Raw genomic sequence first — 25,440 nt, 5'->3', positions numbered from 1 at the left:
CCACATTATAATTATCACCAGGCAATATTTATAACTATACTATTATTATTTATGATATTTTATGCCCTACAAAAACCTATATGACATATGCTCAAACTTCAGCATCCGAGACATTCAGACTTCAGCCGGGACATTCCCTTCAATTTGTGTACTTCTTCTTCTTACGTTTGCACTAATAGGTTAGTTGGAGTATTTATTTTAAATACAGGAGTCCTGTCGGCGTGAAACCTGCAGGACTTGGGTTAGACTCCAGCTCAACATATCTAAACCTGCCACTGTGATCTCTTTCATACCTTTTTTCCCCAGTTGGTGCACATTTCAGGACTTCTGATGGTTCAGGCTAGAACTGTACATCGTAGATTCTTGCCGAGGCGAGATAATTAACTAAAGGAGTGCTTAATTATTCCAGATGGACAATGGAGCATAGCACATTTATGCCTCATGCAAAACATAAATAAACAGAACAGAATGAACAACACATGTTTGCCAGTCATGGTCTAGACTTGAAATTTGGCACCGCAATACTTACAAACAAATGTAAATGCTTTATTCTCACACTTTAAAAAAAAATAATTAAATAAAACTGTCTTGTAAGCACCTTTAGTTTTAATTATTTAAGATCAATACTAACCTAAAATGCCTCTGTCCCTAACATGCATCTCCTCTCCAGGGTCATAGACCTTTCTTATTGTGAAATCACTGGCTTTCTCCACAAATATTACCGTTAACCGGTTTCCTCAGTATCATATGCATAAGGGCTATAAACTAATGAGCAGATCTAGGTTATGCAGAAAAAGTGTAGAAAGGAAACAAATGTCGAACGTCACATTTACATTAACTTCTCACAGTTCAAATGGCAATTTATCCACAACATAGTATGAATCATGCAGTAAGAAAAGGGAGGAATCTCCAGTTTCTTTGATTTATTTGTCATATGGTCGACTGATGTCAGTATCAGTGGCTTTAAAAAAAAAAAAAAAAGTTTAAACATCCAAAAGAAAGGAAGAGAGAAAGGAGGAAAAGGTCTAGCTTTCCGCAAAATCCATTTCCTTTACAACGATGAGCTCAAACCAAACCAAACCAAACCAAAGGCTGCTGACGAGCAGGGTCTTCTGTTCCTTCCGTGCTTGTCTCGTGGTCTGGTGCAAGCTGGGAATCAAGGGTAGGACTGGTGGATGCGTTTTGTTTACATATATATATATGTATGTATGTAGGTAGGTATTAATATATATATACATACATACACATATATGCACACAGATACAGTCTTCCTAAAAATGCTCTTTGCAGTCCAGAGGCAGCAGGAGTCACTGTGAAGAAAGAGCTGGGCAACATATGGCTGTAGAGTCTGCACTGGAAAAAGTCACTGGCTAAATACACGCCGGCTGTTTGTTTTCTTTTATTTTCATGAGGCGAAATACGAGCTCTGCATAGAGTACAGCCTGTCAATGGGGTTTCCTACTCTAGCCTGCATGGAGTTAACTTCGGAAGAGGCAAGAAAACAGTCGCTCAAGCTAGTTAAAGAGGTATCACTGTCGATATCATGAAAAATGGAGTCGTTTCCTGCAAATGAAACGTATATGTTAAGCTGGATTCTGTGCAGCCAGAGGAGGACACAGTACACATGGACGCTCATTTGTTGCAACTGCAGCAAAAGGGAACGCTCCCGGTTTTGTTTTTAGACGTTAACGCAATTTTGCTCTAAAGGTCTGACCTACAAAGGGGCAGGCTAGCAACCGATTCGCAGAGTTCAGCTGGCAGCAGTGCCACCCCAGTCTGCCAGGATTTAATTTATACTTCAGTCAGCAGCACAAAAGGGAGCCTCGGCTGAGGACGTGAGCAAACAGAGCCGGGGAGGAGCGGGTCCGTCAGCTGGGATCCGGCATTCGCGGGGGCACTGGGGCCAGCGAGGAAGGTGGGAGCAGACACCGAGCGCCCGCGACAGGGAAAAGCGGTCTGAGCGCCACAACCAGTAAGGGTCTTCATTTACACACAAGGCAGAAGACAGATCTACGAACACGACGGGACCCGGGAGGAGACCCTGCTTCCCTGGCCTCAAGGGAGCTACAGTTGTAAACATGCTCTCATTTCAGAAAACGCCACTCTTTTGGGGCTGGTTTGGAGCAGCACCTTTTATTTCCCTCAGCAACTCAGATTCCGGCTTGCTTCAACTCTCAAGGTACCACAAAGAGCTCATGTCCTGTGAGCACCAAAAAAGTGTGAGTCCAGCTCTTTTCCGTCAGGCACTCATTTGAAGCAGCTTTGTGCTATCTCCTGCACTGCTCTTGGAGCGCAGAACCTGCCCCTCAAGGAGCTGTGCTTAGAAAGCCAAGCACGTTGTTAGCAGCAAAATCACAAGCCACCTAACGCTCATTTGCACTTCAGATGTCCTCAGCTCCTTACAGGATTTACCAAATTGCCTGGTGTGCACCGTGGACTTGTCTCAGTGGGAAAAGTAATAACCCAGACCCAAAGCAGATTCCTGCTGGCCTGTGCACGCCGTGCTCCCGAGCGCAATGTGCTCGGGGACCTCCCCAGCGGAGCTCCTCCTGGCCAGCAGAAACGAGCCTGGCGTCACAGCCCTTGTGGGCTGCAGCAAGGCCAACAATCACAGCCTGAGAAATCCTCTTAGATTTTATTTAAATGCCACACTGCAATTGTCCAGAATCAATTATTAGGCATTTAATGCTTGTGATGCGGTTGGTGTACCTATCTACTTGATGGTGTGTGGTCAGGAAATCGTGAAAGCAAACCATCATCTTGATTTTGGGCAGAGAATGAAACTACACGGGAGCAATGTCCTGTGGTGACACACCTCTTAGTAGCTCAAGAGCTGTTCTTTAACAAATCCAAGTATCCAATCTGAGGGATCTTAGAGGGGTGCTTATTCATTTTGGAATGAACAGATTAATTCTCTTTATTAGACCACTTTTCAAGGCACTTTTTTCCCAAAGCTTGTAAGAAAAAGGAAAAACTTGTGAGGGAGCTAGAATTTGGTAATGTTTATTTTTCAATGTCTTGGATAGTGGTTTAAAAAAGTGGAGCTGGAGAGGTGATGTTGCTTGGTTTATCGTTTATCAGAATTATACTGTGATATAGTTCTGAAGGGCATCCAGAGCCCGGGATGAGCTCTCTTCTACCCCCTTATGTGTACATGAAAATATACACACAAAACTGACTAGTACAAATTCCCTGGTGCAAATCCCAGGAAAACAAATATTATAAAAAGCAAGTAGCTCTGCTGAACCTGCGGTGTGTGCACCAGCACACGAACCCTGCTATTTCTGATGCGGCAGAATGATGCATGCCTTACCATAAGGGTTCATGTGGTCGCCTGGCATTTGTGGAGGGGTAAGACCCTGCTGAAATGGGTCTGTGCCATAACTGCTTTGATCCATTGCTACAATCTGCTGCTGTGGTGGTGCGAGTGGTGTGTAAGATGTCATCATCCCTTCCATTCGGTTGGACATCACTTCTGCAAAGCAAACAGGAGGGCACAGTCACCGCTCGGGCACAGAGCGGCTGCAGACACTACCTCCAGTGGCAACACCGAACCCGAGCAGAGCGAACGCGGCTGGGTGCGTCCTGTCATTCAGAGGAGCCTTCCACATTTTGTCTGAGAGTACAGCCCTGAGCACTAAGTTGAAAGACTTGTAATTTCTGACTATATAATTTCTGGAGCTCCTGGCTGCTGGACCGTGTCTTCCCAAAGCCTGTCCTGTGTGTGACACAGCCCTATTACTCTCTAACTTCTCTTGGTACCAGTTTTTCCGGCTCTGCATAAAGAGGAGGATTTGAGGCTGCAAGGCCTTGGGAGCTGGAGAACCTCAAGAGCACTCGCGGAGCAGCATGGCAAGCCCTAGTGCCTGTGTGCAGCTCCTGCCCGGGCGCAGCCCGCTGCGGGGTGCAGGGGGGCTCCCGCGCCGTGGGGGGACAGCGATGCTGACGCCCTCGTGGGCACCCTGCAGGTGCCCAGCTGAGCACGGTCACCCTTTCTTCAGGAGAAAACAAACTGGAGGATCTACCTGGAGCGAGCCTCCTGGAGATTCCCTGCAGGGAAAGCGCCTCTGGACTGCACATTTCTTCCAGAAAGGAGGTAACAGCTTCCGTGTGAGCACCTCCGGGGCCTGGCCCGTGGGAGAACTCTGGGCACTCTGCGTGTTTCCACGGGTGACGGCACACGTCATCCACAGACGTGTGCATGCCCCCATGGCTCTACTTAAGACATTATGTGGGAGTGGCACTCAAAGAAACCTTGCAGATTCTTTTCCCCTTATTTTGCCTTCATCGCAAATCCCCTACCTTGCCCTAGTCGCTGCGAGTTTTGTTGCTCTTGCTGCTGCTGATGCCTTCGTGCTAGTTTTTTCATCTGAATAAAAGAGGAAGAACAGAACAGTCTCAAGGTTCTGCATGCAACAATTTTGTTTCCTTACAAAACTCTCTCCAAACATCAAATCAATTAATACAGACCATTTATATTCATGCACACACCGCTGTGGGTTCAGTTTAATTTCTAAGCTTAAACATTTCAGTTTCCAGTTGACATTTGCATTACGTTGCTTTGAGCACACGAACTTAAAGTCTGTGTTTGAAAGTTGCCTTTCTTGTGTGGATGTAGACAGCAGTGCGCGCAAAATACGTACAGGTCAGCCCCCGGGATCTCCGTGGTACCCACTACGTCTAGGGGGAGGGGAAATCCGTGTTGGAGGACAATTTGCGTTTTACTTTTGAGAACTTGACAAACAACCTACCTTTGCTCTTTGGTTTTGGAACCAGACCTGGACAACTCGCACGCTGAGTCCTGTTTCAGCTGCTAGTGTTTCTCTGACCTACAGGAGGAAATGTTTAATGATGTAATTTTTCATATTTTTTTAAAAAACTAATCAGTATTGTTGGGGGAATATGCCTGCACTTACAATAAAAACTGCACATACAGAATTGCTTTTAAAAATTTCTCATATTTTTGCACAGTTTGTGCAAGTTCTGCCCTTCATGTCACTACCAGTTTCGTAAGTACTGAACAAAAAGTCTGAGCTGTGTAAAATGACACTAGGTCATTCAATGATTTTACCCAGAAAACAGTTCCATGCAAAAAGACACAAATTCGGCTATGAATATTTTTTATATTTTTGAGGTACAATTTCACACTTTAAAATGGCAAACAGGCACATTGCACCATCCCAAAAGACGTACTTTCTACGTCAGCAGGAGAATGTCACTTTGTGCAAAAATGACAACTTTCAGAATGCCCCTCCATTTTTTTCCAATCAAACTTAGGAGGAAACACTTACTTGGGCTGTTTTTTGCACAGATTTGATTTTCACCAGCTTCATCGGTGAAGCAGTACGTTATACCTTTCCCTAGTTGCTACAAACAAGAGCAACAGCAGGGTTCAGTTTCACAAGAAGGACAAGCAGTGGGACCAGCGCTGAGCACCCGTCCCACCACCAGCGGCTCCCTCTGCGGTGGGAAGGAGAGAAGGGCAAAAGCCACTTGTGTTACCTGGGCTCTGACCTCATGGTTTATAAGAACCAAATATTGCCGTTCAGCAGGAATCGGTCACGCAGCTGCTCTGCATACTGCGGGTGAATATCCAGAAATAATAAGGAGCTCGTCCTAAGCTGCGACAGGTGTCTGGGTGACGTCGTCACACGCCGCCTGGTTTCTGTGTCCACCTCAAGGCAGCTGCTGCTGCCCCGGGAAGGGCCAGGGGGCTCTCGGGGACTGTGCCCTGGCCCTGCCACCCCCATGGCCTGGTGTCAGAGCTGACTGCAGGTCCCTGATGAAGCACCTACCTTCCTACAGGGCTTGGAAGACACTTCAAAGGATGCTTTGAATGCTCGTCTCTGCTGTGTGGTAAGTATTGTCCTTGGTCGTTTAGGTCTTCTTGGGTCCTTCCCATCATCGCTTCCTTTTCCTTGGGTTACTTGTCCTTTGGTGGGCTTAACATCTCCGTCTTCATCATCACTTTTAACTGGTGAAAAATAAACAGCACATGAAATTGTACTTGTTCCACCAAGATAACAGGGTGTTTGAGAACTGCTCTCCAGCTGCCCAACTAGTCAACAGGTTCAACTACTATCCCATATTTATTTGAATACCTAAAGCAACTCCGGGCAGGAACAGACTATCTTAGATTTGTGTGCACTGCCTAAACCAAACGCCACAAAAGCACAAAAACATGTTGAATTTTTAATTGAAGGCATGGGACTGATCAGGGGAGGGAAATTCAGAATTTGCTTCAACAGTTCCCGGACTCGGGCACGCAGGGATGCTGTGCCCTTCCAGCATCGCTTGGTCCGTGGGCGCTCACCTGCCGCAACCAACCATCTCCCTTCGCAGTGCAGCCCTGTCCTCCCCGCGGCGTTCGGTGCAGACGGGAACTGCTGCCCGCACCGCTACGGCAGCAAAACAGCGGAAACCCAGCTGTCACAAAAATATCTCAAAGTCTGTTTAGCTAAATCCAGCGTAGAGTCCAGTTATCGTTCTGAATATTTTGAAGCTCTAGTGATACTATTAAATATAATGTTTGCCATCTCGTCTCTGCATCCCACAGAAAACACGAGTATTCTTTCGCCGTGTATTTCAGTGTGTCCATATGTGCGTGCACAAATTTCTCTTTCTCGGTAAATACATACAAGTACGTATGTGCTTGTGTAGACCAGGTAGATTATTTGTATTTTCCACAGTTAAATTCTAAATATTCATATAATCTGGTGATATTACATGTCTTAGTACCTTGTACTTGGAAATCTCAATTGCAGTGGCAAAGGTTGAAGAGTTAAGTACAAATTTCGTTGTGAAAAACAGCTTTTCAACTCAGCATATTTTATTTCACCAGACTACTGATTTTTCTTCCAGAAAACATTAATACAGTATTATACGGATTTCAACAGGAAGAAAACACACTGAAATTTCTATATACTCAAAGATTACGTTTGGGGAATTAACAAATTAGACTTTAATTCATTTTAGGCTCTGATTATTATGCACCTAGCAATCTAATCACCTTTTACTTTAATAAGCATCTTTTGCCTAATGATTAAAGAGAAGTTCAGTCATTTTAATAACCATGACATTATTAACTTTCCAGCATGCCATTTCTAAGGAAAGGTTTGTGAGGATTAATATTGCTCATTGGAGAGTTACTGTTGTGTCCAGTGGATAAATATTTGATTGGAGAAGGACACACACTCAGCCAGGGCTGTGTGAAATCATTTGCTCTCACACAAGCTTCTGGGAGATCCGTGTTTCCAACGTATCAGACAATGGGAGACAAAACATCCCGTTTAATTTGTCAACTTGTTTTTCAGGTTTGGGTTTGGCTAACAGGGAATAACAAGGGGAAAAAAAGCATCTCCAGGAGTAAGAAACCACCCTGTGTGCCAAGGGGAAATGAAATTGAAACCAAGGTTGCTTTGTGCCGCTGTGGCAGCTCGCTGCTGGTCACAAAACACAAACCCCGGTCCCGAGGGAGAGCCCAGCCATGCCCAGAGCGGATCCCAACGGGCCAGCGGCAAACAGCGGCCAGCAGCAACGCGGGGAGGAGGGTCCCATGCCCAGGGACAGCCCCGCACCCTCCGCTTCCGAAGGGGGTCTGTCTGGACACAGACGGATGGAAGGATGCTGGAGCTGGCGAGGAGAATGACACGCTGAAGGGCAAGCAGGAAACCCACACGCCTCGGGCAAACTCACAAAGAGCCCAAACCCTCTGCCATGAGATTTACAGAGCAGCACACGCAAGGCCCTGCACATACAGTGCGGCAATAAATAACGCGCTGCTCCGAGAAAGGCCCCGGTCCCGCACGTCCTGCCGAGTCAGCACTGACCTTCGTCTTGCAGCATTCCTGACATGAAAATATAAATTTCAGCAACATGGAGAATATGGCTCTCAGATTAGAGATTAAGGATAATTACTGCTCCTAGCTAAATTGGAATAATGCATTTTCCCATAAACAGAGGCAAACATTCATGTCATTTGTACGCTTAATGGAATGGTAATTGTTGATTTTCTTAGACATTTTCTTGGGAAACAAGTGTGCCATTATGATGGCTGGCAGCAATTTGTGTACACGCTGTCTCTAGTCCTGGGATCGGCCAGGGCACACCGGCGGCAGGAGGTTTCGTCTCCTGGAGCGCACATGGGGCGGGCAGGAGACATCCCGTCTCCCCTGGAACCGCCTGAGAGCCCGACAGCCACTGCTGCATCCCCCGTTTCAGACTGGAGACCCCAACCCCAGCGCGTGAACTATGTCCTGTGTCCCCAGCCCCAGACAGACCGCAAGCGGATTTTGATCACTCTCTTTTAAAACCTTCCCTAGGAAAGGGGCTGAGGAAAGGAAGGGTCTGTCTCTCCATCACCTTAAGAACTCAGGGAAGACACCCATCAGCAGCTATCGGAGTGAGGGCTCCACTGGGTTCTGGAGAAGGCAAAAGCTCTGGTCACAGCATGGTGACCCCCTGCCTTCACTCCCTGGCCAAGGGGTGCAGCCTCTCGCAATCACACAGTTGGAACCCCAGGTGCCTCTGAAGAGAGAGGTCACACTGGTGACACAGGTACGCAGCGGTGCATTTTAGGAAGATATCGAGCCTGTTCTCCCTTGATCCTAAACCGTCTGCATTTATCAGGAGCAGCGCAGGACCGCAGGGACACTTGGAGATCTGTAACAGCAAATTCTGCATCCTCACTTCGGTACCGTATGTCGCATACGAACCACGGTCCGCACATTGATATTTCCGAGTTTAACACCAGAACGGGCCTCAGACACTAATCAACAGGGGGGCAACAGAGATGATCAGAAACTGGAGCCTCCGCAGCACGGCAGAGACACCGCCAGGGAGGAGCCTGGACGGAGTCAGGAGAGCCGAGCGTGGCCTGGCCTGAAAGCATCCAGGGACAGACTGCCCCAACTCCTCCTCAGTCGATTTACTGCATTTTATTTTCATTTTCTTGCGAGCCCCCTTACCTGTCCTAACAAGAGCAGATACGCAGCCGGCTGCCCCAGCTCCCTGCAGCACACAAACCCGCTGCTTGCTCTCTATCAGGTTCTCCTCGGTACGTCTGTGTTTTCTTAAAGCTACCATTTGTGGTTGGCAGAGAGAACACTCTTGAAAATCGTATTATTACTCTACCCTGCAAAATTTGTGAAGTGGATGGAAGCATGCCCATGGAGAACGGCACGCTGTGAGTGAGGTCTCAGGTAACTGAAGTCAGTCTGATTCACGTTTCGTGATCTTACAGGAAAATACCTTGACGAAACCAAAAAGTTTTTGTCCTTTACTAAGCAGCAAGTTAAGGGAGGGAGTCAAGCTGGGGAAAACAGACTGCAAGCAGGGATTTCTTAGCTGTGCCTGCTACTCTGCATGGGTGGCATGTGCATATGGATAAAGTGGATGTGTAAATGGATACAGTTTTCTGTAAGAAAGCTCTACAAACCCTCGTGGCTCTTCCAGCCGGAGCAGGTGTGGGAAAGGCTCACCTGAGTCTGAGTCGTCTGGGCTGACCGAGCTCAGCAAGTCTTTCTCTTTTTCATAGTCACTTTTGCAGAGCAATTGCCCTTCCTTAAGAACAAATTCGTCCCCTTTCCTCAGCTGGCGTTCGCAAACGCAGCAGCAGAAGCAGCTTAAGTGGTAAACGCACTCCAGGGCTCTCATGACGAATTCTGTCGGGGCGATCTTTTCCATGCAGCCACTGCACTTGGCAGCAAACAGCCTGAGGAGAGAGAGGCAAAGGCGATGTCAGATCATGCACTGCCTGAATTTAAATACAGCAAATTCTTTAATTTAACTACAGATCAGCTTGGCTCATGCGTTTGCACACTGGGAGACTTGCATCCTTAGTCTCGGAAACATCACAGGCATGCAATTTATTCAAATCTCAATCCCTTTGGTCTAGAGATTCCCAAATCACCTTTGCTGGATAAAAAACACTAAGGTTTGTCCTTATCTCACTGTTTTGTTCCTCTTCAAAAAGAGAAACAAAAAGGAGCTCTCAGAGTTTGGGTAACTTGCTCAAAACCAAAGTTATTTTAAAAAGTTAATTCACGCTTTGTTTTATACAGGGTCTCTGGTTTCAGTACTTAAACCCTATTCTGAATAGATTTCGTGACTTTCCATTTTTGGTATTGTCTGTCTCTGAGGAGGCTGACAAATGAACACAGAAACAAGCACGAAAACTGAGTGCTATTGCTGAGAGACGACGACACGCACACACGCAATCGCACACATGCAATTGATAAAGAGGAGTGAAATAACACGGCTTTTCTTTGGATGTTGAGTTATTCCAGAACAACCTGTCTCCGAAGGGAGGACTGTGCATTTTAAATGGTGTGAAACATCCTTTGGCAGAGGTAGGCAGTGATACAATCTGCTAAATTACCACTATAATCACAGGCTCTAGAATATACACTATATTCCAGACTAGTTCTTATTAAACCTTTATAAACCCCCCCTCTTTCATCCATCGTTAATTTTCTAAGATAAAGTTAGAATGATTTAGATTCATTTTATTTTGCTTTTCTAATGGCAACTGGGAATCTCCCTAAGTGAGCTTTTAGGAAGAGGCCTGCTTCAAATAAAGATGAATAGCGAAGTTACGTCCCTGCATCGCACAGTGGGCTTGGTCATTTGAAATTCAGCGTCTTTTATGGCAATACATCAAAGTGCAAGGTGCATTAATATTTACATTTCGGCAACGAAATTAACACAACTGCGCCCATGTGCTCACAGGAAAAAAGGAGATTCCGCCTTTTAGGATGGGGTACGCTGGGTTTTTTCCCCCATCCTCAAAATTACCCCCGTTTTTGTAAAAGGTGATTATCTTTGATTTTAGAAGGCACAGGCTGTGGTGGTTGCTGATTCCTCCAAAGCCTCCATTTTGTCTGAGCTGAGAAGTGCAGCAAAATGGCAGCCGCCGGCTCCTCAGCAAAGCGACGGGGGCACGGAGTGGGCAGGAGGGGAAGAAAATGCAAATACACGTGTGTACGGCACCCAGAGAAAGGCCGAGAGCCCGAGAACTTGCGGGTTTCCCCATCTGTATCTCCCATCTAATAAAAGAGATCGACACCATTAACGGGGCTGGCTCGGGGCGAACCTTCGCCCAAGGAAACGCTCTGAAGGAGCCACGCAGGGGGGGCCGAGCGGCGCCTTTTTGGGTACATAATGGAATAAATCTAGCAAAGGGAAACCGATGCCACGCAGCACCCACGGCCACTGTGGGCGAGCAGGCCATCTTATTTCAGCCGGGCTATTGGGTCTGTCTGCAAGGGTTTCCTTCTGTTAGATGCAAACTTTAACAGAGAGAGAGAAACACGATTTTATGTTCTGACTAGTAAACATCACAAAAATATGATAATGCCCGAGCCAGCAAATTCCTAAGCAGGGAAAATTTTTATCTATACACAATAACATATCCAAACGGATTAGAACACAAAGGGGGAAAAGGAGCAATCAGATTTTAAGCGCTTAAAAAAGTTGTTCCTGTTTTTAACCGCTTAAACCCATTTGCCTCCGTTTAATTAACCTCGTCCCTGCTCTGCAGCCGGCGGAGGATCCGCACATCGGGTGCGGGGGCACCCGGCGCCCCGGGAGGGGCGGGGGAACCGTAAAAAAAGGGACCCCCGAGAGCGCCCCGGCCCCGCCGCTGCCCCCAGACCCCGCGGGCGGGGGGGGGGGGGGGGGGGTCCCGGGGGCGCCGCGCGCCGCAGCCCCGCGCCCGCCGCTCCCGCACCGCGGGATCCCCCGCACCCCCGACCCCCCCCCCCCAGCTCCTCGGGGGCAGCGCCCCGGGTCCTGCGAGCCCGGTGCTCCGTCCGCGCAGGGAGCGCGGGCAGGAGCGGACCGGCCGCGGGCAGGAGGGGGCAGCAGGGGGCAGCGCCCCCCCCCCGCCTCAGCGAGCCGAGGACGGGACCCCCCCGCGGCGCTGCGCGGAGCAGGGGCGCAGGTCGGGCCGCGCCTCCCGCGCCCGGCAACGCGGCAGCCTGCGGTGGGAAGGGAAAACGCGAACGTCACGGGGGTCACAACTGATTTTAAGCAGGAAAACGTACCCCCCCTCCCCCCCCCCCTTTACCCGTTTCTCCTCACTGGGACCTAAAAATAACCCCCTCTGCCCGGGCTCGGGCTGCCGGGCGCGGGGTTCACCTGAGCAGCGCCGTCGCGGCCTCGCTGCTTTGCAGCGGCTGCGGTTTCTCTTCAAAACAAAGATGTCTAACACATAACTAGAAATATTTTGTGTTATTTATTGGCAATTGACTATTGCCAGAAAGGTGGTGCTTTCACACCGGTGTTTCCAAAGGCTGTCTTTTAGTTATAAAGAATTGCTTGTTGTCAATGTAGTATTAACTCACTCAAATCAACGTTAGATCGGCCCCGCGATGCTGCACGACTTCCTACCTTTAACTTGACCTTTGTCAACACAAGAAAACGCCATCCCCTGTGCCCAGGTACTGTCTGCATTACAGATGCAGTCACACAAATACACACACACTGCACCGTGTTGGATTTAATTCTGAGATTATAAAATCTTCATTAAATCTATCTTATAAAGTGTTTATAGGTATTTTTTCAGCTTCCAGAGAGTAACCCAAGGTTATGCACTTTTTTTGCACAAGGCAATCTCACAACAGGAAACTAATCTTGACAAATGACCAGACTTTGATATCTGTGATCTAAAACACTGCTCATTAGACTGTTCATTTTATAAACGAATGGTAATAAACCTGTTGAGAAGTGTAGGATAGCAGGAATACTTTACAGATCACCCCTTTACAGGTTTCAATCAAAGCCATAAATTTGAAGGAAGGCATGCAGATACGCTGTGCCGAGACAAAGACTCTGTCCCACACCAACCACATATAAAGAAAGATTTCGTTTGCTTTCTACACATTTTACAAATAATTTGCATAACTCTGACTTTTTACCCCCATGGCTGATTATCTCCAGCTCTCTTAAGTTAATGTCAAACCTCAAAATCCTTGGACTTGTTAAAGTATGTGGAGAGTGGAAATCAAATGCCTTTATTAGAAGCCCCAGGAAATCTCCGACTCCTAAGCACAACGAAAACATTCCAAAGAAAATTGTTCAAAGAGGACAAAGGAGAAAAGCAGAACAAGAAAACCTTGTTTTGAATCAACGATTGCAAGAGTTTTATAAATAAATTCTGTTGCCTGGACAATTTTGAAAGACAACTCAATAGGTTTAGGAGTTTTTAAGTGTGTTTGCCTCTATGCCTGAGACACTTGGGGGATTCAGCTGAGCTAAAGCTGGGAACAATGGCCTGTCTGTCCATCCGAGTATTTGTAATAATCGCTGTGCAGCAACTTTACAGTACTAGACAGTCAAAAAAATTCACCGGCGAAAACTGGGCGCACTTAACAAATTAATTTTGCATATATTTTAGGGGCAATGAGAACACTAAGACACGCGGTCCTGCCTTTAAACAGTAGATGAAAATGTTCACCAGCGGAAGCGGCCGTAAAGATTTTATTTGTAGAATATCCCTGTGAAGTCAGGCTGAATCAGTAATCCTTAGAAACAACCACAGTTACATGATCCATTGTGCCTTCCTGCATGGGCACAACCATCTGGTGTTTAATATCTGCTACTGATTTATTATCTCTCGCGCAGTTATCTTGCAGTAAGTTTGACCCTGCTCTGCTCCCGAGAATCACGGTTTTGCTGTTTACTCTTCTGACGTCCTGACAACCCACCCGTTACCTTCCTCTTGCTCACCCAGGTCCTGCAGTTCCTCCTGTCTGTGGGCAAACACATTTTAATTGTTTTATTATAACTAATTTAATCTGTGCTGAGAGATCTCCATGTGCAGCGCGAAATTTGCTGTTCATATTAAGTGTGGTTCAAGAGGTTTGTTATACAGGACAGAGGTATAAAAATAGACTAATTCAGTCAGGTTGTTTATTTACTGGACGTCTGCCGTGAAGCAGTAAATAGGAAGTTATTAAGCCGTGTTTGATATATGCAAGAGGACAGATGCTGCTGTCTACCTATCGGAGGCGTTAAATCATTTTCCTCTCTGTGTTATTCTGACATTATGTGTTGCAAGAAACCACAGCAGATACCTGGCTTTTCTTTATTTAATAAATATGCAAAGATGGTGGTCACAAGCCTTCGTGAATATTGTCGGTATAGTCTCTAGCTCTGGTGCTTTTCTTTCTGATAATAGCCTGGGTATGACACCCTATCGTGCCTATATGGCCAGCTGGGGGTTCGCTTGGCACTCGCATAGGGCAAAATATGTTAGAGCTGAAGCAAAATATATTATGCTTTTCACACAACTGAGTTTTATTAAGAGAAGAAATTAAATTACTAACGAATGACATCTGTTACTTGTTCTTTGGGAGAAATTTTGATACTTCCGTCTTCTTTAGATGACATAGAATGGGGAAAACACCGTGCGTGGGGTTTTTTTCCAGCATAGGACTTGAACATTTTTGTAGCATCTTATAGCTCATGGGCGCTTATAAAAAAAACCCAAAACTGTTGCTTGGTTACACTGAATTCTGAACATTCAAAACATCTCAAATGCACTAAAGCAAAACAGAAATATTATCGTTTTATGATTGGAAAAAAAAAAGAAGAAACCCTAAAAAAAGAAACAATCCATTTTAAATATTTTCCCTGCAGAAAAAATAATTACATAGTTTATTAAAGCAAATTTCACAGCTGAAAACTTCAGTAAAAGAAAGCTAATTCCCTTTCACCGAGTAGTAATAAAACATGCGCAAAAATTAAAAGTTTCTAGAAAAAAAATGTAATATTTAGAGAGAAACTAAAACAAAGAAACCTTTTTCTTCTTCAGGGAGAACTGAAGAAAATATTTATTAACCCTCTCTCCACAGGTGCTGTAGTAAGAACACCAGCTACTGGTGAAAGCTTGCGTTTAACGCTGCGCTTCACCGTGTGGATTTGGATTCACAGACTAAAATGTCGCCCATACTGGCACTGAGTTACCTTTTTTCCCTGCGAATATTTTACCTGTATTTTCATGAGACATGCTGTACTGCCACGCAAAGGCAGCCCAATGGATAAAATAACGATAGAGAGCACACGTTATCCCATGCTCAGTCAAATCTTGCTCTGAAGCTGGTGGGCATTTGACCATGGACATTGTCAGAGCCACAAGCTCACGCAACCGCTCTGTCCACCAAAGATGGACCCACCAAACAAGCTCACGCAACCGCTCTGTCCACCAAAGATGGACCCACCGAACAAGCTCACGCAACCGCTCTGTCCACCAAACACAGACCCCAGGCAGCACCACAGGATGGCCATAGCCAGTCAATGGCTTGTGTCACAACCATATCCACAAAAATATTACACTTTGCTTGATTTCCTTCCCACTGGAATACGAGGGAAAAGTCCCATTTGCCTGGATAGGAGCAGGGTTTGGTACATTTTTAGACTCTGCTTCCTGTTAGCGGCAGGGACGGAAGCGCTGCACGTACCTCTGTGCCACGGGGCAGTCCTGGACGGACCACCATCACTGGCCTCTACCGCAACAGAAATAACAACTGCCAAAAAGGTTCCTGCCTTGTGTTAATTTTCTCTCTTTACATCATTTGAGCCAAGGAAAAAGGTCATCTGTGGGCAGTGAGCTGACGTCCCCTCTTGGGCAGAGCTCAGGACCTGCACCCGCTTTTCCCTGCAGTCACTCCACCAGTGGGGGCAGGTCCAGAGGGACCTTCGTGCAGACCGTCTGCTCCCAGCTCCCTCCCAACACCCAAAGACACACAGAATTCAAAGCTGCCATCCTCTTGGAACTTGCTCAAGCGGGGACAGAACGACCTAAAAAGTTACATCTTCCTTGACTATAAAGTAGAACATAAAATGTAAAGTGCAGAGGAGTTTCTCGCTTCAAGCAGAATGTGGCAGAATGGATTCTTCTCTTTGCTTAATTTTCATCCTCTAATTGACCACTTTGTTCAACTGCCTTCCATCACTGCCATGCAGTTCTGTTTTATAGCATTTTTCCTTACAACACTTTGATGGAAAAATTTATGAAGAATCGAATTATTGCTGTTAGAAGGGAATTAAAACAATTTTTCATTTACAAAGTCACTGATATTGCTCTACTGTGCTCCACCTTTGGGAATCCAATTGCTCTTCTCAGCTACTCCCATTCCTCTTTATAGCACGGCAATTGCACTGTACAGATTATGGCTGCAATTTTCTCCTAATCTGTTCTGTAGAATAGAAACTGTTATAAAAGTTAAGGGCGCCAATTGAATTGATAAAGCCAGGGTTGCAATTAAGAAGCCTAATGGATTAACAAAATATGATGATTTTGCTAGAATTATATTTTCAGGCAGTGCAAACATTTGGGAAATAATGTTATTTTTGTCTATGATTTTAAAAGAAGGCTAAACGGGCTTCTGCTGTTGTGCTTTTTGTCTCGCTGCGGGTTCTACTGCAGTGCTACAAAAGCACAGAACGGGCTGGGGAGTTTCTGCTTCTGCTGCAACTCCGCTACGCTAGGTCACTACTGAAAGCCAACGTTTTTTTCGTTTTTCTTCCTTTGGATTTTCACTCAGTTACTTACACATATGAAACTAAATCCATCTTTGTTTCCTACCTGTCCAGCCTCACCAGTTTCCAGCGGCTCTGGCTCTGCGTGGAGCGGGGCCCGATTCCGCAGCCCAGCCCCGCACCAGCGACGCTGAATATTCGCCAGCCCGATGAGACGTCTTATCCTTCTTGTTCGCTAAGTGGCATGCTGAATTTACAGTTGCCTTTGAATTTACATCGCCAACAACACAGGGAAATTCTTCTAATATAATTTTTGTATGAAAATTCACCCTAAAGGCCCTATAAGCAGGGAAATTGTACTGTTGGTGATTCACTGCCCTGGCCTTCACTTTTACAGAAAAAAAATAATCGTGTGTCAAAGCAATTCAAATGTAATTTCTAAGTTATTTCTTGGCTGGCAAGAATGACTTAGGGAAAGAATTTACACGGGGCCCTTCCTCTCGACTAGGAACATTAAGAGGAAGAAACGTTATTTGCCAGTATAAAACAAAATAACTTCCTGTGCCTGCTGCACTGATGCTGTACAAGCGCTTGTGCCCAAACCCATCAGCACAGCCAATTTAGCAACTGATTTGCAAGGGAAAGATACCTTCGTCCTGTGGTGTTAATGTCTTTACAGTGGGGGGTCTATTGCCAGCTTCTCCAAACTCATCAACACAATCTATTATTAATATCCAGAAAGGCTTTATAGTATCTTTATAGCACAAGGCAATGAAAGCTCTGTGGTGTAATCTGTTATCTATATTGCAAAAACATGTGAAATAAAACAAAACATAGACACTTCATAAACAAAATGTTTCATCTGTTACATCTCTCTGCCTCTCCTATATATAAAGCAGTAGGGTGCAGGAAAGGCATTCCGAGAGATTTGCTGTTAGATGTGGGACTGGCTTCTTTTTAAATTTTATTTGTAACGTGACAAACTTTAAGCTGAATGAAAATTTCTGCTTTTTTCACTGAGATGAACACATTTGGAACTTTGCAAAATCGGGCTGCATGTGACATGTAGAGCAAAGGGGTTTAGGAGCAAAATACAGCATCTAAGAACCCCGGGGGGAATCTCCCTCTGACACAGGGATGCGCGGTCGGCGCAACGTGGGGACGGTGCCCGGGCGCAGGCAGGAGCAGGTACGTACGACAGGGGCATTGCCATGGTAAGAGCTGAAGAATTTGTCTCCAGTGAGCAGCAGCAAAACCAAGGGCCTGCTGGCATTTTCCTGGAGGCGGTTGTTTCTTTGGAAGGCTTTCAAGAATAGAATTTGAGCAGAGTTGGGTCTTTTCTTCTGTTATTGATCTACGTGTCAATATTTTATATGAAAAGCCCGGAATTACCGTACGCTTAGTCCCTAGGAACAGACACAATTAGAAATATCATTTAATAGCAAAGAAATAAACACACAGTTTAAAACCCAGGAAGATTTTGTTTTGAATAAACAGATTGTGGCAAAGGTGGAACAGAGAAGGGGAGATGAAGAAAGTTTTGTATACTTGCTGCATACTTGTTTGCAATACAGTAAGAACCAAAAAAGCCCTCAACACAGGCCCGTGTCTTATTTCCCAGATGCCCTTTTATTTTCTTTGCCTGTTGAAAATAAATTGTTCTTTTGTAGTGTTTCTCTTTTCAGTCCGACTGTCAGCTATTATTTTTCTATTTCCTCTTTTTGTCACTTTGCATTATTTTTGGTGCTGTAATTCCCATTTGTTCCCACTCCTATCTTCCTGTCTCCCATTGTTCCATTTTTTAATCCCCAGTTTTACTCTTCTTCGGCTCTTTTTTGGCCCATTCTCAGTAGGGTTTGAGAGAATACCCAGGCGTGACTCCCTGCTATAGCAACCACACCTCCCCAGGAAAGCCACAACAATCTCTTCGGGAGGAGGAAAGTCTTTCACAAGCTGGCAGCAAAAGTAAATCCTTCTTCAAGGAACAAGAAGGATTAGCAGAGAGCAGTGGGCTGCAGACTTAACCCTACCCCTCATTTCTTTAGAGCACCAGTCACTCAGAACCCTGCTGTGATGTACAATTAAACAGAACCCAAAAAAATCCTGAATGACACAAGAGCCGGATTGTGTAAAGGTTTAATTCCACTTTAATACCTTTCCAAGTTCAGAACTCAAAGATAGCAATTTAACCCAAGAATCCCCATCTGAGCATGAAAAGTTGCTGTTTGTCTTACAAAAGTCCCCGCTATATTCTGCTCCAAATCATGCTCTATTACCCTGACCTTTAACGGGTGAAATTTTTTCCCCCCTGATCATCTCACATAGTTTCCCTTTACTGTCCTTCCACCACAAACTTTGTTCTTCTGATGAGACAGAAGAACCTCAGCAGAGGCACCGAGCTTTGGGAGAAACTCTGTAAAAAGGACCAGCGAAAAAGGAAAAGGAGCACTAAAAGTAACACAAACCAAAACCCAAAAACTCAGGCAACTAAAGGTGTGTCCCGCAAGGTCTAGGAATGATAATTTATTCTTGTAATGTGGAGTCACTCTTACTAACATCATGTCAATTACATGTTAATATTACAATGTAAAATAAATAGCTCTCTCAATACAGGATTTTTTGAAGACTCCAAACATCTGAGTCATCTTTTTTACGTTAATGAACAGACTAGTTTAGTTATTCTGGTATGGACGATTACTATAGTTGCTCTGTAAACCAAATTTTTAGATTAACACTGAACTACCACAGTCCCCTAGCTTCCTTAAAGCCCAATATGGTTGATAGAGTCCTAAAGACTCAGCTACCAGCATCTCTGTTTGTGTTCAGGCTTTGGTAAACGAGACTCTCTAAACCCATACAAAAAGATTTATCAATAAGCAAGGCCCTGTATCACGCCAGACCCTCCTTCTGCCTGGAACATTAACACGGGTTTTACGTTATTCCAGAAGTTAAACATATATCACACAGGACACTTCCACATGTGTGAAAATGAAATCCCATTAGACACCAACAACATTATTAGGCATGCAAAGAGGATTATTCCCTTAAGCTCACGAGAGTGAAAGGTTTCTCTAAACATTTTATTAACTTTCTCAGAATTTTTTTTTTTTAATTAAATGAAAACTTGTAAGTAGGTCAAAGCTGGAAAATACTACTTAACTTATGGTTATGTGTGTGTATATATATATTATAGACCCATGAACACACGCACACATACAGAGAGAGAAAATAGAGATGCCTGTTAGAGAGAAAGCGTACAAAATCCCCCCCACGTCACATCACTACGGCATTCCTTTCTCTTGGGCAGAAAATTTGTATGGCTTGGAATTGTTCTATAAAAGCACAAAAATATCCCATGGTATTCCTGAGGGTTCTGAAAATGTTTCCAAGAATTAGGTGCTGTGTTGAATATCTGTCTGAAAAAAAGTCCTGCTCTGACTGTACTGTCCTCTCTACAAAGGTGACAAAGCACTTTTTTTTTTTTTAAATATTTGCTGAAATAGAATGAAGTTTGCTCACCAGTAATTCTGAGGTTCTTAAAATAATCTGCTAAAGGTAATAAAGGAGGAGAAGCTGTGTCAGGTTTTGCTTCAATTGAGAAATGAAGAACTCCTTTGACACCATGAGGAAGAGGACGGGGTCCTCGGTCACAGGCGAGACTTTGAGAACGCTTAGCTCCATTCAGAGCTTGGTCCTAAATTTTCCACCATTCCCTCACAGAGTTCCCAGCTTTGACATTAAAGTGTTGTTAGCAGGGGCTCAATTTGCTGTTGGAAGGAAAATGATTGCTTTTTTGGGTCTCTCCTCAACACATGCCACAATTCACACACAGCTTGCCCTGGAAATTCTGCCGACGCCGCAGGCGACCCTGCAGCACACACTCCTAGGTGCTACCTCTGGCCGTGATGGACACGTCCCATGGTCACATAAGGGGCACGGCTGATCTGCACGTTGCTCTTGTACTCATTTCACTGACAATAGGCATTAAAATATTGGAGATTCACTTGTAGCACTGCACCAAGCAGGCAGGAAATGTAGAAGCTTGGGTGTACAAGTTAATGAAATATGGTTGGGTGAACATAAGCTCTTCATTTAGACAATAACAGTTACCGCTGCAGTTTCTTTGTACCCGCTTTATGAAAGTCATAAACTCTCCAAAGAAAAGCATGAGCTATTTTACCCTGATGGTCTTTGCCTCCCTCTCGCTACCTGCTGGCGCAGTTAGAAAGTATGAACTGCCTTTGAACAGATTAGGACCAAGTTAAAGTGTGACAACATCTTAAGCTTTCTCCACATGTTGCCAATGATTTCCAACTAAAGATGTTACCCTCATCACTTCTGCCACAATGATAAGAATCTATAGCCCACTCACTTGAGGACATAAAAGCGGTTTAGCTGGAAGTATAAAGTACTCCGACTTGCTAAGCTGGGTGGCTGGCTGTCCCAACCTAGCTGAATTTTTCCTCTACAAAGCACAAAATCCTTATCATTAGGGACTTAAGCTGCTTTTTATTTTGAGACAAAAAGAATACTGTTTATTGGCATCCAACTCAAACCAGCTGTAAACAGTTGCTTTGATGAAGAAGCAGCTACAACTGCAGCATGCCCGAAGGCACATACCCACTGAGTGTCAATCATTAAAGGAAGAATGTAAGGTGTATACAGGGTCAAAAGAAGGCCAAGGGACATTTAAGACCTCAGGGATCCTGGATAGCCCGGTTTGCCTTTAGAACCAAAAGAGGATTTTAAACTATTCTGCTGTATGACCTTTATCTCAGGAGGCAGCTCTGTGGCGAGGCTCAGCCCTGGGTTTACCCACAGGAGCAGCAGACGCAGCGTTGGGCTCGAGAGGTGACGACGGTGGAAGAAACACGGGGAACCTGAGTTGACAGAGCCCAAACGACTCCAGAATGCTGCACCTCATGAGAGACCCAGGACCCACACGGAAGACTTTCTCGGCAGAAGTCCTGCTGGTTTCTACAGATATTTGAGTCCCAGATGTGCCGGGCACTCTAATTTTAATTCTTGTATTCACCCTTCTCGTAACGTATTCATCAAGAATCACTTTACTGGCTGCAACAACCACTTAAGTTAGAGATGCCCCACCAACCATTTTGGTGTGAGAAGCTGATATAGAATTAAAGATGAAATGGCAGGAAAATAAGAAAATAAAAAAATTAATTCAAAATAAGTCTGAGAACAAACAGCAATAGCTCTCTCATGAAACATAATCTCTACAGTTATAAATCCTCTTGTAATCAGATACATACCAGCAAAAAGCCCAGACCTCAGGACAAGAATCTCAAGAGTGCCTAGGCAATTCACAGATTCTGTTTGGAAAATAGTCACCCTTGGATGTGGACTTGGGAGGGGTTCATAGTCATCAGAAGAAAGCAGAATATTCCCATTTTTGTCATACAGTTCACTCTGAAAGTGCCAGCTCTTTTCTGTTTCCTGCAGCGGGAGTTTCCTGCAGAGTTAGATTAGGTCTCCAGCGAATTAATGCACACATGGTGTGGGTTTCTTACATATCCCTGCTTGTTCACATTACACTTTAATGTCTTTCCTTGGACAGCAGTACCTACCTAAACGCCTTCTGAACACAGAGAAAATATAAAAATCCTTGCTAAAGGATTTATGAAAGGAACCTTTTATAATATCTAAGTAGAGAGTTCTCTGCCCCCCCATCCCCAGTCCAATGCTGAAACCACCTGTAAACCTGCGTCACGTTTCAGGCTCAACGTCCTCAGCAGGCACCGCGCACGAGAAGCGCATCCCATGCCAGCAGGGAGTAAAGGACTGAAGAGAGGTGCAGGTGAGGCTGAGGAAGGGCATAAGAGATCACCACTGAGTGCAGTGACACCTGGGGAGGGACCTGCAGCGTACAGACAGCCGGGGGGAATCTCCAGACCTGGGGACCTCACGGAACATGGACAATCCCAGCAGAGCCGGCGCAGGGCTGCTGCTCAGCTCTGAGCGCCTGGCACCGTGGCGGGGCGTAGCTGGGACAGGCAGCGCGTGGGGCAGTGGGTGCCTCACTTCTGCATCCCTGCAACACCACCCGAGTCCCCTGATGCGGCTCCACGTGTGTCCCCGCGTGTCCTGCGTGGCTGCTTTGGGAGAAGCTCATGCAGCTCCTCCCTGTAGGAGACACCCGAACACCTGCAGCCCACGCGGCCGTAGGAGACCCAGCCATGGCCCACACCTGCACAAACACACCGGTGGCGACTGCGCTCCCACAGACAAGAAGTACAGAGGCCCCAGGCCATGTTGGGTGACATGCTGGAGAGAACAGGCTTTCCAGAGACCAGACCAGAGATGGAGATGTTCCCTCGTCACGGGAGCAGAGACACGCTGGGGAGGCTTGGCTGGCCGTGCCTAGAGCTGCGTGCTGCAGCCGGGCTGACACGGGCCCTACGGAGGTTAAACACCATCTGCCCTGGGCAGCCCGCGAGGGTGGGCCAGCATCAGCTCCTGGGCGCCCGGCCAGCTTTGCCCCCCAGCAGACCCCCTGCCTGGTGGACGCTGACATCCCACAGTTGGTCCAGGATCCCACTGCCCATCCTGGCACAGCAAGAGCTTTCCCCAAATGAGCAGCGGCACGAAGGGTTCCAGCACTGAATGGCAGCACCAGTCACTGGGTCGCGGAGTTTGTGCTCCTTTACAAGACCTGAGCAACTGTTTCAGTGTGAATTCAAATGCTGCGTCAACTTAGCTACTAGGTGGGCCAGGCTAACCAGATCTCATTCATGCCACGTGAGCTGGAATTCCTACAGATTTCACAGGAAGCTTACTTCTGCAGAAGGCCCTGCTGCCACCAGAGATACGGCTCCTCCAAGCACGGGCTCAGCACCTCCTCCTCCTCCTCCCGTGGCTGGGAAGATACCCACCAGTTTTACCAGTTCCTCTGGCAGATACAGGGCGCATCTCCCTGCCCACATCCTCACAGATATCGAAACACAGATACCCCTGTTTTGGGGATTCAGTTCAAAATTGCTGCCCAGGCTCAGAACCTTCTCCTGGGGTCTTGCCAACCTCGCAGCCTCTCCGTGTCCCTGTCCCTACCCACAGCGCTGTCTCCCCACTGCCCACCCTCAGGGCCAAACCGGGAGCCGGGCGCTGCCCCGTCCGCATCCACAGGAACATCTCCTGGCCTTCAGCTTCTGAGCATCCATTCGATGCAGCTCCCAGGTGCACCTCACACTGCTGGGATTGCATGCGTTATTTTGGGCTTGCATGACAGGCAAAAGACAGTAGAAAGTTTGAGGGGCTGTTAGATTATACAGCACTACATACACAGTATAAAAAAATAAGTCCTCGCAATTTATTCTGTTAAGAAATTTTCCTGCATAAAACCTCATAAAATCTTTTTTAAAAGAGACAGTAGTTCATCTTTATTGTCACGTTGATATCTTTATAAACTTACTCTAGTGATCTATAGGAAAAGCAAACCAGACAGCTCTGTATTTATGGGCATATTTAAAAAGCCTCTTATATTTAACAACTGCATTTAGCTGCGTTAACTGCAAGTTGCAGTAATAAAGGCTCTGCACACTTCGATGCTAAATTAAAAAAAGTTCTGCTGTTCAATAATACATAGATGCTGTTTTTTTCATTACTCTTTAATATCATTTCCATTTAGTTTATAAATAATTGTAGCTAGCTAATGAAACGAAATAAAACCTGCCTCCAACCCATTCCCTAGAGCAAACTAAACTCCTCTTTTTAAAGCTTCTTAATCACCGCCCAGTTCTTACAAAATTAGCATAGTAATGGGCTTTAAATTGAGCCTCTTTGTTTTTTAATTAAGCTCCCAGCAGGTAAAAATAAAACAGATTATTGAAGAATATGCCAACACTAATAGCCTGAAACTCTTTTGACAATTAAAAAGATCCCATGTTAACCCTTTTGAGGAATCCTGCATGCTAATTAGTCACTCTGAGGCCCAAATCCATCAATATTCCATCTAGACGCCTTGTAAAGTTGAGATGGTGAAGCCGGTCTGTGTCGATACCCGCTGCCACTTCCAAGAGCCAGGTGAGGCACAGGCTCCCCGTGGCAGCGGGACGGGACGGTGCGGGATGGGATGGGATGGGATGGCAGCCACGGACCCACAAACCATTGCCTTGCGGGCGGCTCGTGCTGCTGCGTGTGGGCCAGCGTGGCCAGCCTGGGTGCGGGAAGCCATGGGACGATGCACGCTTTGATGCCACCCGCCGCATCGGGGGTGCCGCCGAGGCCACATCCCGGGTCCCCTCTGGCCCCAGCCCCTGCGGCAGCCACCCAGCCCAGGGCTCCTGTACGGCTCCTGGCTCCCCAACAGCTCGCTCTGGTGCGCAGACAAAGAGCCCCCCTCTCCCCCTTTTAACTCCAGCACTCACTGTTTGGCGATGCCTCCTTGGAGCCTCTGATGCATTTTGTACAAAAAAAATTAGCTGGATGCCAGAGGCAGCAGCCCTGGTCGGCATTTCAGCCCCTGGGGCTTATTTGAAGTGTCTGCCTAGCAGCGCCAGTGCCCCAAACATGCCGGAGACACAACTATTCTTTTTTGCTTAGCAACATCAAACTGGCCCAGAGGCAAAGGTAAATCTTAAGCAGAACAAGGAGGTTAAGAAAGAGCAATGTCGAAGCCGTGTCGTGGACAGCAGCGATTCTCTGGGAAAATTTACTAGATATTGCTGGCAGCTTAGAAATAGGAATAGCACCGAGTTTCACCCATAGTTCTCTGTCAAATATTTGGAAACCACTTTCCAGGTCCCACACTTTATTTTCAGCGTCCGATTCAAGCGCCAGAGTGTGAAGTGCTGGCTGCACTCTGCTTGCATCCAGCCAGGACTATTAATCCCTGGCTTTCGGGAGTGCTGTGTCCATCCCCAGAAATGAAAACAACATGAAAAGACCATTCATTTCCAAGAACGCTGATCACTCTGCATCCTTCAGAGACTCGCAATAAATGGA

At 46.1% G+C, this 25,440-nt stretch overlaps 1 protein-coding gene across 2 annotated transcripts in view; it reads right to left on the bottom strand.

Annotated features, from left to right (window-relative positions):
* Positions 1-1,405: 1,405 nt before the first annotated feature.
* Positions 1,406-25,440, bottom strand: part of LMX1B (LIM homeobox transcription factor 1 beta) — a 96,061-nt gene continuing 72,026 nt past the window's right edge. The window contains exons 3-8 of one of the 2 annotated variants that reach the window (XM_054220763.1): positions 9,480-9,712; positions 5,796-5,974; positions 4,752-4,829; positions 4,303-4,369; positions 3,314-3,475; positions 1,406-1,563 (exon numbers count right to left, since the gene is read on the bottom strand). In XM_054220763.1, coding sequence (XP_054076738.1) covers positions 1,406-1,563; positions 3,314-3,475; positions 4,303-4,369; positions 4,752-4,829; positions 5,796-5,974; positions 9,480-9,712 — 877 coding nt within the window. The remainder of the gene's footprint in view (positions 1,564-3,313; positions 3,476-4,302; positions 4,370-4,751; positions 4,830-5,795; positions 5,975-9,479; positions 9,713-25,440) is intronic. The other variant, XM_054220764.1, reaches the window with a different exon arrangement.

Source organism: Rissa tridactyla, chromosome 14, assembly GCF_028500815.1.
Source record: "Rissa tridactyla isolate bRisTri1 chromosome 14, bRisTri1.patW.cur.20221130, whole genome shotgun sequence".
Lineage (NCBI taxonomy): Eukaryota > Metazoa > Chordata > Aves > Charadriiformes > Laridae > Rissa > Rissa tridactyla.
Note: the sequence above shows the minus strand (reverse complement) of the source record. Positions and strands in the feature narration are given on the sequence as shown.